This window comes from Fusarium falciforme, chromosome 1 (genome assembly GCF_026873545.1).
Source record: "Fusarium falciforme chromosome 1, complete sequence".
NCBI classification, from domain to species: domain Eukaryota; kingdom Fungi; phylum Ascomycota; class Sordariomycetes; order Hypocreales; family Nectriaceae; genus Fusarium; species Fusarium falciforme.
The window spans coordinates 1,357,360-1,373,228 of record NC_070544.1 but is presented as its reverse complement, the minus strand read 5'-3'; the positions used below and the strand labels follow the sequence as shown (position 1 = coordinate 1,373,228).

At 54.8% G+C, this 15,869-nt stretch overlaps 5 protein-coding genes across 5 annotated transcripts; 1 reads left to right on the top strand and 4 right to left on the bottom strand.

Moving 5' to 3' along the window:
• Positions 1–1,053: 1,053 nt before the first annotated feature.
• Positions 1,054–2,442, bottom strand: NCS54_00035200 (Arrestin-C domain-containing protein; the record flags this gene model as incomplete). Its single annotated transcript, XM_053146005.1, has 3 exons — positions 1,054–1,296; positions 1,343–2,227; positions 2,320–2,442. 3 exons carry the CDS (start codon positions 2,440–2,442, stop codon positions 1,054–1,056), a joined length of 1,251 nt encoding a protein of 416 aa, XP_053001980.1.
• A 2,821-nt stretch (positions 2,443–5,263) lies between these two features.
• NCS54_00035100 (Hypothetical protein) lies at positions 5,264–7,260 on the bottom strand (the record flags this gene model as incomplete). The annotated part of the gene is made up of 2 exons (XM_053146004.1): positions 5,264–6,620; positions 6,665–7,260. The coding sequence occupies 2 exons, from the start codon at positions 7,258–7,260 to the stop codon at positions 5,264–5,266; spliced, it is 1,953 nt and encodes a 650-aa protein (XP_053001979.1).
• Positions 7,261–7,862: 602 nt separating this feature from the next.
• Positions 7,863–12,423, top strand: NCS54_00035000 (Hypothetical protein; the record flags this gene model as incomplete). Its single annotated transcript, XM_053146003.1, has 6 exons — positions 7,863–7,992; positions 8,046–8,282; positions 8,334–8,444; positions 8,494–10,462; positions 10,509–11,746; positions 11,798–12,423. The coding sequence occupies 6 exons, from the start codon at positions 7,863–7,865 to the stop codon at positions 12,421–12,423; spliced, it is 4,311 nt and encodes a 1,436-aa protein (XP_053001978.1).
• Positions 12,424–12,731: 308 nt separating this feature from the next.
• On the bottom strand, positions 12,732–13,657 carry NCS54_00034900 (40S ribosomal protein S2; the record flags this gene model as incomplete). The annotated part of the gene is made up of 3 exons (XM_053146002.1): positions 12,732–12,989; positions 13,052–13,309; positions 13,400–13,657. The coding sequence occupies 3 exons, from the start codon at positions 13,655–13,657 to the stop codon at positions 12,732–12,734; spliced, it is 774 nt and encodes a 257-aa protein (XP_053001977.1).
• Positions 13,658–14,258: 601 nt separating this feature from the next.
• Positions 14,259–15,326, bottom strand: NCS54_00034800 (Hypothetical protein; the record flags this gene model as incomplete). The annotated part of the gene is made up of 2 exons (XM_053146001.1): positions 14,259–14,319; positions 14,371–15,326. 2 exons carry the CDS (start codon positions 15,324–15,326, stop codon positions 14,259–14,261), a joined length of 1,017 nt encoding a protein of 338 aa, XP_053001976.1.
• Between the last annotated feature and the right edge of the window lie 543 nt (positions 15,327–15,869).

The window sequence follows — 15,869 nt, the reverse complement described above, 5'->3', positions numbered from 1 at the left end:
TAATTCCATGCGAGGCTGCGAATGTGTGAAGCCTTGCTGCCCCGCGCCCCACCTTGATCTCACCGAGGAGACGTCTTAACCTGGACTTTGTCGAAGCCACACAACGAATCATCGCTAACTTGGCCGAGTGGTTAAGGCGCTGTGTTTAGGTTATCATCAGAAACCAAACCCGCAGTGGGAAACCGCGGAGGTTCGAACCCTCCAGTTAGCATCTAGCGATTCAAATCTTTTTTTTTGCCCTTTTCAGCAATTCCCAGACTCACTAGTGTAGCTCTCTTAGTTGCTTGCTCGTCCGTCTCGATGGTTATCAGTGCTCGGTGCTCCTCTGGATTGACAACGTGGTGGCTTCTTTTTGCTTTTCTTCACTGACATGTCGTTCGGTTCTCATGACGTTCGGTGTCACTCACGTTGCCTTTGTGTCCTAAAATGCAACACTGGTAAATACAATTTGCTCCGAGCCTATTGTAATCGTCTAGGTGCGCCATGGGATCAACGTCCTCCACGAACTCATTATCGCTATTTTGACGCAAGCCCTCACCTTGCTAACAGTATCACCCAACAAACCCATCGCCTTCATCAATACATCTTGATTCATCTCGCTACTGCGTATCGACATCTACTAAACATTGCTTGTCGTGCACTTGCCCACTGCCTGTGCCCAGAACCCCTCCCTCCTAGGTAGTCCTCCGGAACGCCATGAACTATGCCCGATTATAAGAGCCCCATCCCATCTTCGCCAAACCCCTGAAATGCAAACGCCCCTGGGTATACTTCGAGTGGCGGACCTGGCCTCCCCCTGGACCGTCTCCAACCGTCGCCTCCGTCCATCTCCGCTTCCATCTGTCGTGCTGCCGGTGCGATCCAGTCCCGAAGCCGGAGTGCTGTGACGTTCGGCCTCGGAGGAATTCCTGACGCGGGAGATTTGTTCCTTCCGACGCGGCACTGCCTGCAGCGATATACGGGGCGCAGCAGGCGTCTCTCCGTCATCGTGCGGACGTGGCGTGCGGCTCTGGAGGCTGCTATAAGGTGACTATCTCGGAACCCGTATTTCCGTCACTCAATGAATGGCTTCTTTTGTCCGCCCACCATGCAAAGGCCCAGAGCTCGTAATGAATCGCGGTCGTTGGCGAGGATAATGGTCTGCGCGGGTAGCATGGGGTTATTGGGGTCGACGTGCGAGGCTTCTTTGGCCGCTTGCTCGATGGCGTCCATCTCTTCTTTGCAGGCTTGTTGGTCGAGGGGGCAGATGACGATCGGTTGTCGTAGGGTCACGTCGCGAGCGCCGCTCAGATTGACCTGGGAATGTTAGCAGAGACGACACAAAAGAGCAAAGCCCATATACCTTGATGCTGAGATAAAATTCTATCTTGTAGAGCGTCGAGGTGGTGGTAAATGATGTGACCTCGTAGAGAGGGAACTGTGGTTTCCCCCTCTTGATAATTCCATCTGGATCGCGCAAATCCTTTGAAGGAAAGTTGAGGCCTATATTGGTGGCATATCCTGCCTCAGGTATTTTCGTCTTGACCACCTGGACCTGTCTTGATATCTTGTTCACTTTCTTTGAGGGTTCGTCGCCCTCCGGGTTGTATGTAATCTCCTCCTCGATGGTCAGGGTGATCTTGTCAATGGTGACTCGCTTTGCCTTGTGCAGCCAGTCGGTGTTGGGTGACAACTTGATATATACTGTGATGGGGTCGCTGGGGCCGTAGCTCCATCGTGGGAGGTTGATGCCCAGGTGGACAATGTTGTCGTTGGTTACGAGCTTGGACTCGGGTTTGTTGTACATGCCAAAAGTGGAGAGGGTATCGTAGCGCAGAAGTGGTATAGGGAAGCTGTATTTGTACTGGTTGCTGTGGCCCTGCTGGACCGTGACGACGAGTTCGTAGTATGTCTCGGCGGTTCGACTCGGGAGCTGGAGAGAGGCTGGAGGGATGCGTCGGTTCGACTCTTCTCCGCCGCGGCCGTAGGGAATAAAGAGGACAAACGGGAGGTCCATGGCGATGACCTTTTCGGCCTCCCTCCCGGATGCGCAGCGAAAGAGAAGCTGCTCCTTGCCGACGAGGTCTGTGGTCTCCCGTCGGGGGGCGCCGAGATGTCGTTTCGCGAGGCTGTCGGCGTCGGGGTGGATGGTTTCTCGGCGCTGAAGGCATATTCGAACGAGGGAGATGGGTACGGGCATGGAGTAGCCCTGGCCAGGACGGATCTCGACCTTTCCTTCGATGCGCGGCTTTGTCAATTTGTCAGCTTTGTGCGGGAGACATTCACAGTCGCGCAACAGAGCGAGAAGGCTCCGGGGCGTAAGCACCAGATTGAACATACCAGAGTCGCAGAGATGCCGGGGTAGCCCACGAGGAAGCTGCTATTGGGAGGGCCGGATACCCTCACACTCGCGGGAGCCGACATGATGGCGTTGTGCTGCTGGAGGGGGATGTTGGGAGGCATTGCGAACTTGTGCTGGTCCGGTCGGTTGGAGCGGCGGTGTCGTCGAGCTGCGGGTGGGGGAGATGACGGCGACGAAGGCGGAAGCGGAGCGGGAGCGGGCGGCTGGCTGAGCCCCGAGGGCGACGAGAGCGTCGGGCGCTACGCCAGAGCCGGAGGGCAGAGCGTGAGCCAGTGTCGAGGAAGCCAGAGCGGGCGCGATAGCTGTCGACTTGGGGATGCGGCGGGCATGAGAGTCTCAGCAGCAGCAGCAGCAGCAGGCAGAGAGGGACGCAGAGGACGAGATGCGTCGGTCGCTGTGCTAGGCCACCCACTAAGCAGATGGTGTGCGGGATCGGGGAGCAGCAGACGGGACGGGGTTCGCCAAGGCCGATGCGGGGGACTCAGTTGTATAATAAGAAGAAATCAAGTGGCAATGGAAGCGAGTGTAGAATATAGAGAGAGGGTTATTAGAGACGATGTGACGACGGTTAAAGGTCCAAGGTTGGCGGTCGCATCACAGTTCAGCCAGGAAAACGGAACGGCAGGTAGGTCAAGGTTGGGCGGCCCCCTCCTTACAGTAGTAGGCTAGTGCTGTCTAGCACGCGGGCGCGAGGCTCTGAGTGGAGTAATGCAGGTAAATGGTGATGGAGGGCAATATTCTTCAGCTGTGTCTGGAGATTGGGTGAGAGGACGAGTCTACACAGCCTGAATTATCCAACAGCACAGCTATAGTGTCATAGTTGTGCGCTGTGCTGAACAGTCTCTACATCCATACAGTCCAGGGTCCAGATCGTCCACCTCACGCGCGGCGCGGCAAGGCAGCCTCGACGTCTTAAGGCTGACTTGTCTCTCTAGCCTGGGGCCAGGTCAGTCAGCAGTGGGGAAACATCCATGAATCCATGCAAATAATGATGACAGGTTGTATGAGAGGCTTTTGTTTCTGAATTGTTTTAAGCCCACTGGCAGTAACGATAATAAATAGACTACAACAATGGCATTTGCTTAAACCTTGCTTCAAGCCCCAACTCGCCGTTTCTTGTCTCCAACATTCGTTGCCATGGCACCCGCTCCGTCTCCATCAAATGTTGATCCCCAGGTCACGTCAGTCATAGGCTCTCCTCTCAATGCTACCCCAGCTGCCCAGCCCAAGCAGAGGCACAGCCGAGCTCCTGCTGCCCTAACCAGGAACCCACATCTGACAGAGACTCTGACTGTCCTTCTCCGTCCCCGTCTCGCTCCCGCTTGCGAATCCCTCGCCCCAGAGTATTCAACCAAAGTCCCTCGCCTTGACTGTCCCCTCCAAACCCCAGTCTCATGATGGTGGCGTCGTGCTCGGAGATAAAACACGGACGGACAGGTCAGCCAAGGGCCATTCCCATTCCCCCACTGTCGCAGATCAAGATAGTCAACCTTAGCGCCAAAACGGATCGAGCCACTGTGGCTGGTGCATTGTTCAAGTCTAATTTAAGACGTCTGATCCTCCTCCCCTTCAGCTGCTCAAGTTGCGATGGCTGCCGCTGTAGGTATTGTGTCGGGGAATGGGTACTAAATAGGGAGTGGATAACTGCTCAGCCACATGTCGAATCTCTGTTTCTTTCGTTGTTCGATTCGTATTCTCAGAGGCTGGTAGGGCTGATCACTCACTACTTACTCTAGGATGCCCTGCTCGGAGGCTCCAAGCTGGAGCAGAATTGGGTCCTGTCAGATCCAGATGAGGATATCAGTTTGGAGCTTATGCGGTGATGGCATATTTATCGGCCGAGCTCTTCAGACGTCGCATCAGCAATCATTCTTCTCATCCCAATACGTATTCTCCTATTGATCCTTACCGCCTCGTGGAGCTCATTAGGTATACCTAGACACTTAACATCAAAAGCTTTGAGGCCGACTATTTGGCATTGATACAAGGAGACAGAAAATCATTTCATCTTCCTAGTCCCACAGGCCTCTTGGCTGACCTGCCCAACCACCATCTCAATGCCGACAGACTCTCGCAAGTTGTCGCCATCGCTCACCCTAGCGTGGGGACTGACGCAAGCGTTGTAGCTGACGATGATGCTCGCAGTACCCAGACACCTATTCTCACCCTTGGAGCAAGGAATGAAGTTCCTTGTTCCCAGAAAGAAGGGCGGTATCCAAGCCATCGGGTCCATGTTGCTCCCCCAGTCGTCGGAGGCCTTGCTCGGCCCAGCGTCAGCTAAGACGCGAGAGTCAATAGTGCCAGCTGACCACATTCTATACGAAGAAGATCGGGCAATCTCACAGGAGACGCAAAAAAATATCACTTCCGCCATCCCGACCTTGAAAAGTTCTACCAACCTTGGCGGCCATTGTGCCTTATTGTCAGTTCACCATGAGCCAGCTGGTCATTCAGCATGCATACCTAGCGTAAGAGGATCCATCTCGTAAGACAAGTCGTGCACAACACACGAGAAGGGGACTGCAATCATGGCCGATTCTAGGCAGCTCGGCACTTGTCCCCCGCTGCATCAACATCGGACGGGACTTGGCATCGAGATGGTGGACCCCGATCTCCGAGTGGGACCGGGAACTAGACCGGGGCCGGGACCCCCGGTCTGCCGGAGCGACACGGCAGTTGACCCTGTTTATGATAAGGACTTAGATCATGAAGGCACTCTCTAAAGGAGACGCTATTCTCAGCACGAATGCTAATTCCATTTGTCTGTACAACCCATTGTCCGAGACGATATGACGCTATGAAGTGCCCCTTCGCAACCAAAGCGAAGACCTCAAAACACAACCCTGCTATCAACTATACCCTTACCCATCCTGCACTGCAATATCAGGGTGAATTGCCCACAGCCCTTGAGGATCAGGATATTCATAACCACCTCATCTTCTTCTTTCTATTCTCGCCAGTTGGGCTTCCGGGCCGCTTCTTCACCCTTTCCCTGTTCACCAGCTGCACCTTTTGAGACACCCGTGGCTCCATGCCGTACGTGTTACGATCGGCCCAGATGTCGACAGTTATCTGGCTCGCTCCGGGACGCCCGGGGACATCAGTATCGACAATGCGCTTGTGATCCATTTTGTGATCAAATGTGACGACGGGACGCTCGTCTAGCGGGTCCAGCTGAGAGCCTCGTACGAGCTGCTTCACCTTGTGACGCTCCCACCGGCGCTGACCAGGCATACGGTCCGCTCCGAGCACGTCGCAACGGTCTTCACCGAACCAGATATCCATCCCAGGTGCTCCGGCAAAGTAGCACACTTGGAACGGGAGCATCCCAGAGAGACGGGCGTCTTTTGGGTTCTTCTGCCGGACTGCCAGGGCGGCCTCGCTAACGTCTTCTCCGCGCTCACGGCGAATTTTGACCTCTTCGTCGGTTAGCGGCCCGAGGTCAGGGTCTATCCCTTCAAGAAGAATCATGACGGGGGTGATACCGCCTAGCTCGCGACGCTCTGTAGGCCAGACAGGGTTGTCACCCACGAGTGACCGGCCATCATGACGACAGACGTCAACGCGCATCTCGTAAATTGCGGCGAGGGCTGAAGAATTCGCCGTGTTGACATTGATGTGCGTCTGAGGAGGATATACCTTTCGATCAATACCAATAATATCCAGGTCGGTGTTGTACAGGCAAGGGTGAGACGCGCCGCTGTCGAGTTGCATCAGAAAGAAGCACCGCGCCGCCATCTCGTCGTCCTCAACCCAGCACTCGTCCCTGGGCTGGGGCTGGGGCAAGGTTCTTACCCTCGTCTTGTACGCGAGAAACTTGCCGCTCTGGGTCGGTTGGGTGCCGTCACGGCTGTGGAAGCCCTTGACGCGGCGGAATCCCATGGTGATGTCCCAGGCCTGGTTTATGCCGCCGCTCAGCGTGCTGGAATCTTTCGCTGGCTGAGCCCATGTGGCTGCCATGAGAGATGGTTGATGACCGGAGGCTGGAGCTAGTGGGGACTCGTACCAGAGCCAGCCTGGGCCGTGTTTCTCATAGTATCGATCGAGCCTCTCTGCTCGATCGTGAGTGAAGGAGTCGTAGGAGTAGCAAAGGTCGACAAGGTGGCCGGCGTAGAACAGAGCCCATAGTTCCCAGCATTGGATGGCCCCCTCCTCGTAGGCTTTGATGGCAGCGCGGATGTTGATGCTTGCAGTTGGGCACTCGGTTCTCTCAAGAGCATTCTTTAGAATGCGAATGCGTTCTTGGATCTTTTGTCGTTTGGTAGACTCGAGTTGATCACTAGACAGTCAGACAAGGTTGAGAGTAGATATCAGGGTACTAACACAGGCACCGAGTTCTCCTCAGAGTTTTCCATTTCGTTGAACTTCGTGCGCGCCTTCTCCAACTGTTTCTCAAAGCTTGACAGGTCGGCCAAAGGTTGCGTCTTGCGGGCGTTTTCCAGGATTGCCTCCCATTGTAACACTGATCGCTCTGCTTCCTCTATCCGACTAAGATTGTCTCCTAAGGAGGTACCAACTGCAAGAGGAGGCTTCCAATCAGGAGGAATCGGTCGTCGAGATCGTTTGGGGGGCGCAGGAGTAGGGGCGGGAACCTGCTCGGGTTGTGTCTCTGCCGACGACTCATTCCTTTCCACCCGTACTCTCTTGCTTGCTGAAGAGGAACTTTCATGAGTCTTCCTGCCAGTGTCTGGCGTTTGTCTGGAAGGGCCGGCTTGCTGCTCTTGAGCCTTTTGCTTTCGCTTGAGTCCAAGGTTGATCTCTCTGTTGGCCTCACTCCTCCCAGGACGCCAGAGTTGACCTCGAGCAGGAGCCTGTGGGCTAGAAGGCTTCTCATATGGCTTTTCAGGAGAGTATTCAGGGTTGGGGCCCCTAGCCTCTGGCTGGTGTTTCTTGGGCTCTGGCTTCGATTTGTCCCCCATGACTGATGATTTGGTCGGTATCAGCAAGTCAAATATTTCCCTAAGAGATGACGGTTGAGTTTTACGTCGGTATTTGGTTCAAGTGGCCTAAGCCCCTCTTCCTTCTTTGTCTTCACAGCTGGACGGTGAATTCACCCTCTCAGGTTTGTGGCGCCTGGTTGAACAAAGGAACCAGTGGTTGCCAAGCCCCCCTTTCCTCACTGGCCGCATTCAACCACCCCTGCCAGTTTGTCAAGTGTATTTTTGGACAACTTGAAAGAAATCTTGTGTGTCAATTGAAAGTCGGCTTCGCCGGTCTCTTTGTTGTGCCTATTGTGAGGGGCTTGGCGTGAGGCGTCAATGTTGGATTGAAGCCTCTATCGGTACATGTCTGTACCGTGCACCATGCAGGGCAAGGTTCTTTGAGCTTTTACAAGGCTAGTAGTATTGGGGGAAGCTATCAAACGACGGTATTTCTTTATTTGGCCCTTCCCCTCCTTCACTGGGCAGGTCTCTTTGTCCCATCTTCTCATCGAAGAATTGCGTTCCTCGCTCTCACCTTCGCCGTTGCCTTCATCCTCGGTTTCCTCTCAACTACCAAAGACTCCTAAGGCAGCTTCATTATGGGCGAGCCTATGGAAGAGGGCCCCCTTCCGCAGGTGGGTGAGAAAGAGACAGTTCCCGAGACTCAGGAAGAAACCGCCACGTCAACTACGGACCCGGCTCTTGTTCGGCGTCGCAAGAAGCTCCTAGGTGAGTCGAGAAGAAGAGCTAATTCCTTCAATCAATTACTGATGCAAATTCAGAAAGAATTGCCTTGACCATACATTTCGACTTCCAAGCTCTCCCTAGCGAGGCTCAGGAGGCATACTGGAAATTCCAAGAGGATCGTGGCTTTTCCAGGTTTGCCATTGACCTGCAGCGCTTACTCCTCGATCACAAGATAGACAACTTTCTTCACCAGTGTCCAGCCTTTCTGCTTGCTGTTGCTGAGCTGTTTGACGAGAAACACCCTCAACTTGGACTCCGAGAGCTCTGTGAAGGTATGACTGGTCCCGCCCTGCAAAACAAACAGTTTGGTTAACATCACAAAGAGCAAGGACTTACCCGTGATGATGAATCTACACTGGAGGCCCGTCCAAGTGACTTTGGCACCAGGTATTTGCCGAGAGATGGCGAATCAGATGTTGACGATTCTGAAGGGCGTAGGTCTTTAACTCTTCCTCTCTCTACATAGAAGCTAACGGCACATAGAACATCGTCCATCAGCTCAACTTTCGAGAACTATAACCTTGACTTCACACACTCGCCAACCTGGGACAATGGGGCTGTGGGATCAAGGGTCGCTTCGACTCATCGCCGGTCAGATTCCAGACGACGAGGACAGCCCAACCCAAGCCCCAGAGCTTGAACCTACTAGGACCAAGCCGCTCATCCCTGGATTCGTCATCAGCACCAAACGAACGCCCTTGGCCTCGCCAGGAGAAAAGGAGAAAAACACCACCTCTGACAAGCCGCCTCGAGAGACTAGCAATGGGCCAGCTAGAGACGTCCGGTCCCAGGAAGAATACAACTCGGGTTGGCTCAGAAACTTTGCCGGCGACAGAAGCGCGCCCCCTCCTGACTTCAACCTCTACCCGTACAAGGGCTGGAAGATCGAGCCTCCCCAGGTACTGCTCTCTCGGGCCAAGAACTTCCTCGCCGACGAGGACGTCAACCGGACCGTCGATTGGGACCGCAAGTTTGCCGAGCTGGCGGAATACTTCTCATACCTCCTTCACAACTGGAAGGGTGAACGCTGGGGTGCTGACCTCCACGAGTGCATCGACATGCTCCATGCGCATCGCGTCTTCGAGGACTACCACTACGGCAGGCCCAAGCTGAATCTTGATTTTCCTGCCAAGTGGACAATCAAGAGCTGGAGGCTGCCGCGAGTACCTGGACATCATGTCGTCGTGGAGGATGAGGAGGACATGGGGGAGCGGAAGCTGCTCTTCAGCCCGATCCGTGCTGCCCATGATGTCCACTACGAGATGCCTCAAGATGTTCTCAAGAAGTACGTGGAAGAGTATGGACAGGATGCCGAATACTTCTGGTCGTCGTCCCACGGCGTCGAGCCTCGCCCAGAGAGACTGAGCGACGAAGACCCCAACAACAGAAGATTCAACATGGTCGAGTGTGAGAACAACGCCTATGAGAAGAGCATATTGAAGAACATGCAAGAAACCTGCTCTCAACTTAGATCTCAGTCTCGACCTCCCGCTGAGCAAGTCAAGGGCACGCCAGACACCAACTCGCTCCGCCAGTTTGCGTGGTTCCGAGGAACTCGACGAGCTGCTCTCCAGCAGTGCCTGAGCCAGTTCAGCAATGCAGAGAATGCTGCTGTGTGCAACCAGTGGCGAGCCATCATCCTTCCACCACCCAAGAAGCCAAAGCAACCTGACGCCGGTGTTCTTTTCACCATCATGCAAGTAGCTGATATCCCTGAGAAGGAGGCCCGCGACCCTTTCAGCTACACCCTCGCGCACAAGTGGTTCATCACAGCGGAGCAATGGTGGGGTGCCTGGATGCGCCCTCACTCCATCAAGGAGTCCTACGGGCAGAGACTCTGGCTGCATCGTAAGGAGGCCATCATGGAATTGCCCCACAACTTCAAGGGTCCGTATGTCGTGGACTATTTCGACAAGGAAATGAGAAAGACTCAGCAGCTCCTTAACAAATGTCAGATCATCTGGGATAGACTGGATGACAAGAAGAAGCATTTCAACCGCGAATTCTTGACCAAGATTGTCAAGTGTGTCTGGGAGGGACTCCGATCAGGAGAAGGCAGCTATCTTGAGCAAGGTTCTCTCGTTCGAAATGATGGAGCCACTCCTGTTCCTCACATTAGACCCCTTGAAGAAGAGCTCCTTCGCTTCATCCTTGAACCTTCGGTCAACACCACCATGCTCGGCATCAAGCAAGGCGCCGACGCAGGTCAGGGCGAAGACGAGGGAATCTCCCCTATCCTCAGCGCTCATGGCCAACTGTTTGAGGAGAGAGTCGACGAGATGCTGAATGATATCAGTCACGACTCCTTTTTTCATCCTACGGCAGGACCCAAGTCGCAGGATTTCATGGAGGTTCTCAACCGTGACTGTGATGGCCCCATGAAGCGTTACAGATTCTCCAGAAAGGAGGCTATCAGATATGCACTTGCGCTCAAGAGGAAGGGCAAGATTTAGTACGTTCCTCACCCCCTTTCCAAGAATCAGAACTAACAAGCCCAGCGCAAACAAGGATCTGGTGGTCCGTCGCCCCAAAGTCGACTTTCACCCAGAAGAACGAATCCGCTGGCTTGAGTCTGACAATGAGGTTGAGCCCCCGCCACTTGTTGAGCCCAAGATAGGTCCAGTCAAAACCAAAGCCAAAGATGACGATGGCGTGACCATTTCAACCGACATCTCGACCGAAGTCACTGAGCCCGAGTCCGTCGATCTCGGCCCTTACGCCAAGGGACTTCCCAAGCTGGCCAATATCCGATCCTGGGACGAAACCATCCTCGACCGCCAGGCTGTCAGCACCGACATGGAAAAGACACTCGTCTTATTTGAGGGCCTTGGCTATCGTCTTGGCAGAACGCTTCGCGATCTCCGTAAGCAGCATGCCAAGGACCTCAAGAGTCTCACTCCCGAGCAGAGAAAAGTGAACAGCAGATACGTTCGGGACATCTACGACTGGTGGGAGGGGGATTACCCATTGCGAGCCAACGATCCTAAGTGGAACCCGAATATGATTGACGACTCTTGGGAGAACCGCGTCACGCCAAAGTTCTGTGACACAATCAAGATGGCCGAGCCGGAGGCCTACCAGGAGTCCTGGGACCGCGAGCGCGGTTTCAAGGACATTCACGACTCGGTCTGGGTGGCGTCTGATATGCTCCGCAAGGGTATCATCCGCGAGGCCTACGAGAACAAGAGCATGTTGTTCCCGACCCGTGTCACTCGCCGTATAGACGACACCGGCAAGACGATCACTTCGGCGCCCCGTCGTGAGCCGGTGTGGTCGTTTGGACATCCTGAACGATGCGGCAAGGGACCACGGTTCTGGAGCATTGACCGTTGGCCTCTGCACTTGCAGAGCGAGGAGACAAGGGATTTGATTGAGAGCTCAGGCCCTGATGATTCCGTCTGTGTCGTCCCGCCTTCTATGGGGGCCAAGCCTCCAAAGAGAACCAAGAAGAAGAGACCCAGGGGCCCTAGGAGATTTGGAGAAGAGGCTGAGGAACAGCGCGATACTACCATTGAAGACGCTGAAGAAAGCGAAGAGGAGGATAAGGAAGTGACTTGGGAGCCGAAGGGTAAGGGGCGTGCTCATGACATCTCCCTTCGTCAGCTTGGCCAGCCGTTCGGGTTCACGTACCAGGACCAAGCCCACATCCGACGACGCTTCAAACCAGGTACACCAGAGTACTGGCTGGGCGACACGCCTCTCCAGAAGCAGAGGATCGAAGATAGAATCAAGAGCGGTGAGTTTCACCCCAAGAAACTGGAAGAGCCTCACTAACACGATGTCATAGGTCTTGTGGGGTCAGAGCAACCACGCTCCTGGCGTCAGCGTCTCGCAGACCTTCTGGGCAGCAAGGGAGACGATCCCACGGCGCTTCCATACGTAAGCCCTCGAGATATCCCCCAGAGCAAGCCGCTACCCAGTGGGACGGAGCAAGATAACCCTGTGTTGCTTCCTGTTAGTTCGGAGGATATCCCCATTCGCAGGCCGCCACCGATTCTTGCGCAGGTAGGGGATCGTCTTAGATTCAAACCATGGCGCAAGCCGGCAGATTCACCAATGAACCCTCCTCACTGGGATGAAACAGCCAAGGATGATGAACAAGAGGACAGTCGACAAGAGCCGGAAGGCACATATGCTTTTCCGGGAGACTTCGAGAGTCTCGTTCCGCCGATTACTCGCATGACTCCTCCACCTCCACCAAAGGACGAGCAGGCTGCATCATCGACGGCTGGCTCGCAGAGCACTGCTCCCACGGGGCAGCGGCGGCGAAATTCTCGCCCATTGGAGTCTCAGCGCCTGGAGCTGGAGATTGTTGAGCCTGAGCAAGATGAGTCCGAGAGACCTCTTAGGGATCCGGAAGATGAGGCCCTCGACCGAGCTCTCCACGAAGAGTTTTATGACCCGTATGCTTAACATGGCTGGCATTAGAGCAAGGACGTGTTTTTATTGACGCTGGCTTTTTCTGCTTTGTACTGTTAGTCATTGGCTTACCCTTGTATTGGTGTTGATAGCTCTTGTGATCAACTTGGCACTCGATCTGAACAACTTCACACAAAACAATGCAGGGCCAGCCTCTTTGCTTCATTTCGCAGCGTAACAGGTGAAATTTTTTTCATTCAGACCCTAAGCCATTATTCTCATAGCCTCAAATCTGACCGGCCAAAACCATGCAATGAAACACAATGGATCGTGACTCCGCGCACCGTTTCCAGCCCGCCCTCTTAGTATCGCTTGCCGTCCCGCAGGGTGTCGGCGTACTCATCCAGGGGACTCCGGATGAGCTTGGTCTCCTTCCACAGGTTGGGGGTGAGGAAGCCGTAGGTGTTGGAGACGGCCACAAAGGTAGCCTTGAGGGTGTTCTCGAGGGTCTTGGTGGAGCCAGCGGACGAGGTGTAGGCGTCCTCGACACCGGCGAGCTGGAGGAATCGCTTGACGGCGGGGGAGGCGACGAGGCCAGTACCGCGGGGAGCGGGGATGAGCTGAAGCTGTAGTCAGTATTTTGATCATCTCTTTGTTTCCCTCGTTCACGGATAATACTCACACGGACGGTGACGGAACCGCACTTGCCAGACTCCTTGCAGGGCAGGGAGTGAGGCTGACCAAGGTTGGTACCCCAGTAACCTCTTCGGACGGGGATGACGCTGAGCTTGGCGATGATGATGGCGGCGCGGATGGCGGTAGCGACTTCCTTGGAGGTCTTGATACCGAGACCGACGTGGCCCTCGGAATCACCAATGATGACAATGGCCTTGAATCGGGTTCGCTGACCGGCACGGGTCTGCTTCTGGACGGGCTTGATCTGTAGTTCCGCGACATGTCAGTATTTTTATTCTCTCCCAATGGCCTCCCATCACAATCGTCTGAGGCTCCTCGTGTAGTCGTTCCGCACCTTCATAACCTCATCCTTGAGCTTGGGCAGGAAGTTGTCGACAATCTGGTACTCCTTGATGGGCAGGGAGTGCAGGTAAATCTCCTCCATGCTGTTGATCTTGCCGGCCTTGACCAATCGACCGAGCTTGGTGACGGGCTGCCACTCCTTCTCCTCGTTCTTGCCACGGCCACGGCCACGACCACGTCCACGTCCACGGCCGCGGTCACCGCCTCGGGATCCGAAACCACCGCCGCGAGAAGCTCCTCGGTCAGCCATCTTGAATGTATATGTTGCGCTGGGGGGGAGTCGACGTCAAAGGTCTGCGCAAAGATGTGGTTTTGGTGTTTCGGCGTTGGGCGTTGCTGGGAACTTTTTCGGCTGGCGGGGTCTGCACACTGAATTTTGGGGAATGTGCTCGAGTTAGCGAGCCCTAATGCGTTTGTGGATTCCTGCCTTGGGGTTAAGGCACAAAAATGGTGGGGTGTGGTTAGCTTCACCTGGGTGGCTCACCGCGGTGAGAAGCTCCGATTCTCGGTGAGACAAACTGACCCCTCACAAATTGATCGGCAAACTTCCGAAACTCCAACGCCGGCATCGCATGAATGCGCATGAAATTGCAACACCATCAGTCAATTGATTCGCAACTAAACACGTTGGAGTCTCTGAAAAAGTGTGGAGATGATACAAGAGAACCAAAACTACATTGCGCCCAATGCAGGCGTTCAAGAAACCTCAAGCCATGCGAGAATAGAACTCATGTCACAGAGGGGGATGCATGTTCGTACACGCCTGGCAGCTCCAGGCCATCATTAAGGAGGGTATCGCAACTCAACAGCCTCGTATATCTGCCCTCGCCTAGAGCCAGATCACACCACATCTATTCCTTTGTTGTCTTGAGAATCAGGTTTTCCGCAGGTTTCACTCGCTGAGCCCATTCGCTATCATGTTCTGTTAGCAGTTGTCATGAAAAGTGTGGGAATTTCACTTACGTCCAGCTGCCGTCGTAGACCCTCCGAGACTCGTGAGAACCAACACCAGCCTCTTCGAGGGCAGTCTCAAGAACGCAGGCAGTCACTCCAGTACCACAACTTGAAATAATAGGGTGGTTAGAGTCCACTCCCTTCTCCTCAAATACCTTCTTCAGCTGGTCGCGGGGGAGGAAGGCCTTAGTCTCAGGGTCCAGAACGGCGTTGAAGGGAATGTTGATAGACCCAGGCATGTGCCCAGAGGAGAGGCCTTCGCGAGGCTCAGGGGCTTCGCCAGTAAACCGGCCATTGGGTCGAGCATCGAGGATCTGGACGCCCTCGGCACCCTCCTTGTTGTAGTCGTTGGCAATCTCCTTGACCTCCTCGAAGTTTACAACCCGTGTGGACTCGACGTTGGGAATAGGATAAGGACAGCACTCGACGCTGTACAGCTCTCCTGACTCGGTGGGAAGGCCCTCTTCCACCCACAGCTTGAAGTTGTTCAGGATATGCACCTTGGGGTGGCCAAAGACCTGCAATGTCCAGCCCACACGGGGGGCACTGAAGATACCAAGCTCCTTGCTGTCATACACCACCACTGTATCCTCTTTTCGAATTCCCAGTTCGCTCATGGCGGCGGCAAAGCCCTTGGCATCGGGGAGCATATGAGGGTAGGGACTACGCTTGTCGATGACCTTGTCGAGATCGAAAAATCGTGCCTTGGGAATGCGCTGCTCGCGGAACGTTTGGATACCGGATCGACCATCGTTGGGGAGAAACCATGAGGCGCAGAGAGGAATTACTCGGGGCTCAGGGCTGATCGGCGAGGGAGGGTTCTTCTTGAGGGCTTCGTCGAGTTCCTTCGGGGAGACGAGGTAGTTTGAGAAATTCCGCCGGGTGAGCAAGACGGGTCGGAAGACTCTGGTGCCCCATTGGGGCAGGCTAGCTCTTGTTGAGCGAGAGAAGGCGACAGCGGCCATGTTGTAGAAGCTGTAGCGGGTTGCGGGATGGGAGAGGGAGGAGTGGTGACTCGTACGAGCCGTTTCGGAGTGGTTGATAAGCCCGAGGCCAAAAGTTGGCGACAGCTGCAGCTAAGGCAGGCGGGAAATGCGGCGGGTCAAACGTTGGATAGAGACAGCTAGCAAGAGGCTGAACTGTCCTTGTTCGTCCGCATCACTAGGCGAGAGAGCGCCCGGTTTGTGTGTAGAGGATTGAGGTGAAGTTGGTGACGGTGACGAATTAGTTAGCGGCTCCTTGTGGGATCCAATTTGATGATGGCGACACGGACACGGGCGAGGTTGGCGTCAAAATCAGGAAGGAAGCTGCGGGATTCGGGACCTGCCCTGGAAGCTTTGACCCGGGTCTGCGGCTACTGGATGGGAAGAGAGCCCAGGGCAGCTTCTCAGTGGAGGGCTTTAGCGGTGCGAGCCCTTTCAGTGGGCGACTCTCAGCGCATGAGGTCACTGAAGCGCCCTCACGTAGACGCCCGCCCACCACTTTCCAACGTCTCCCCGCCAGCTCCC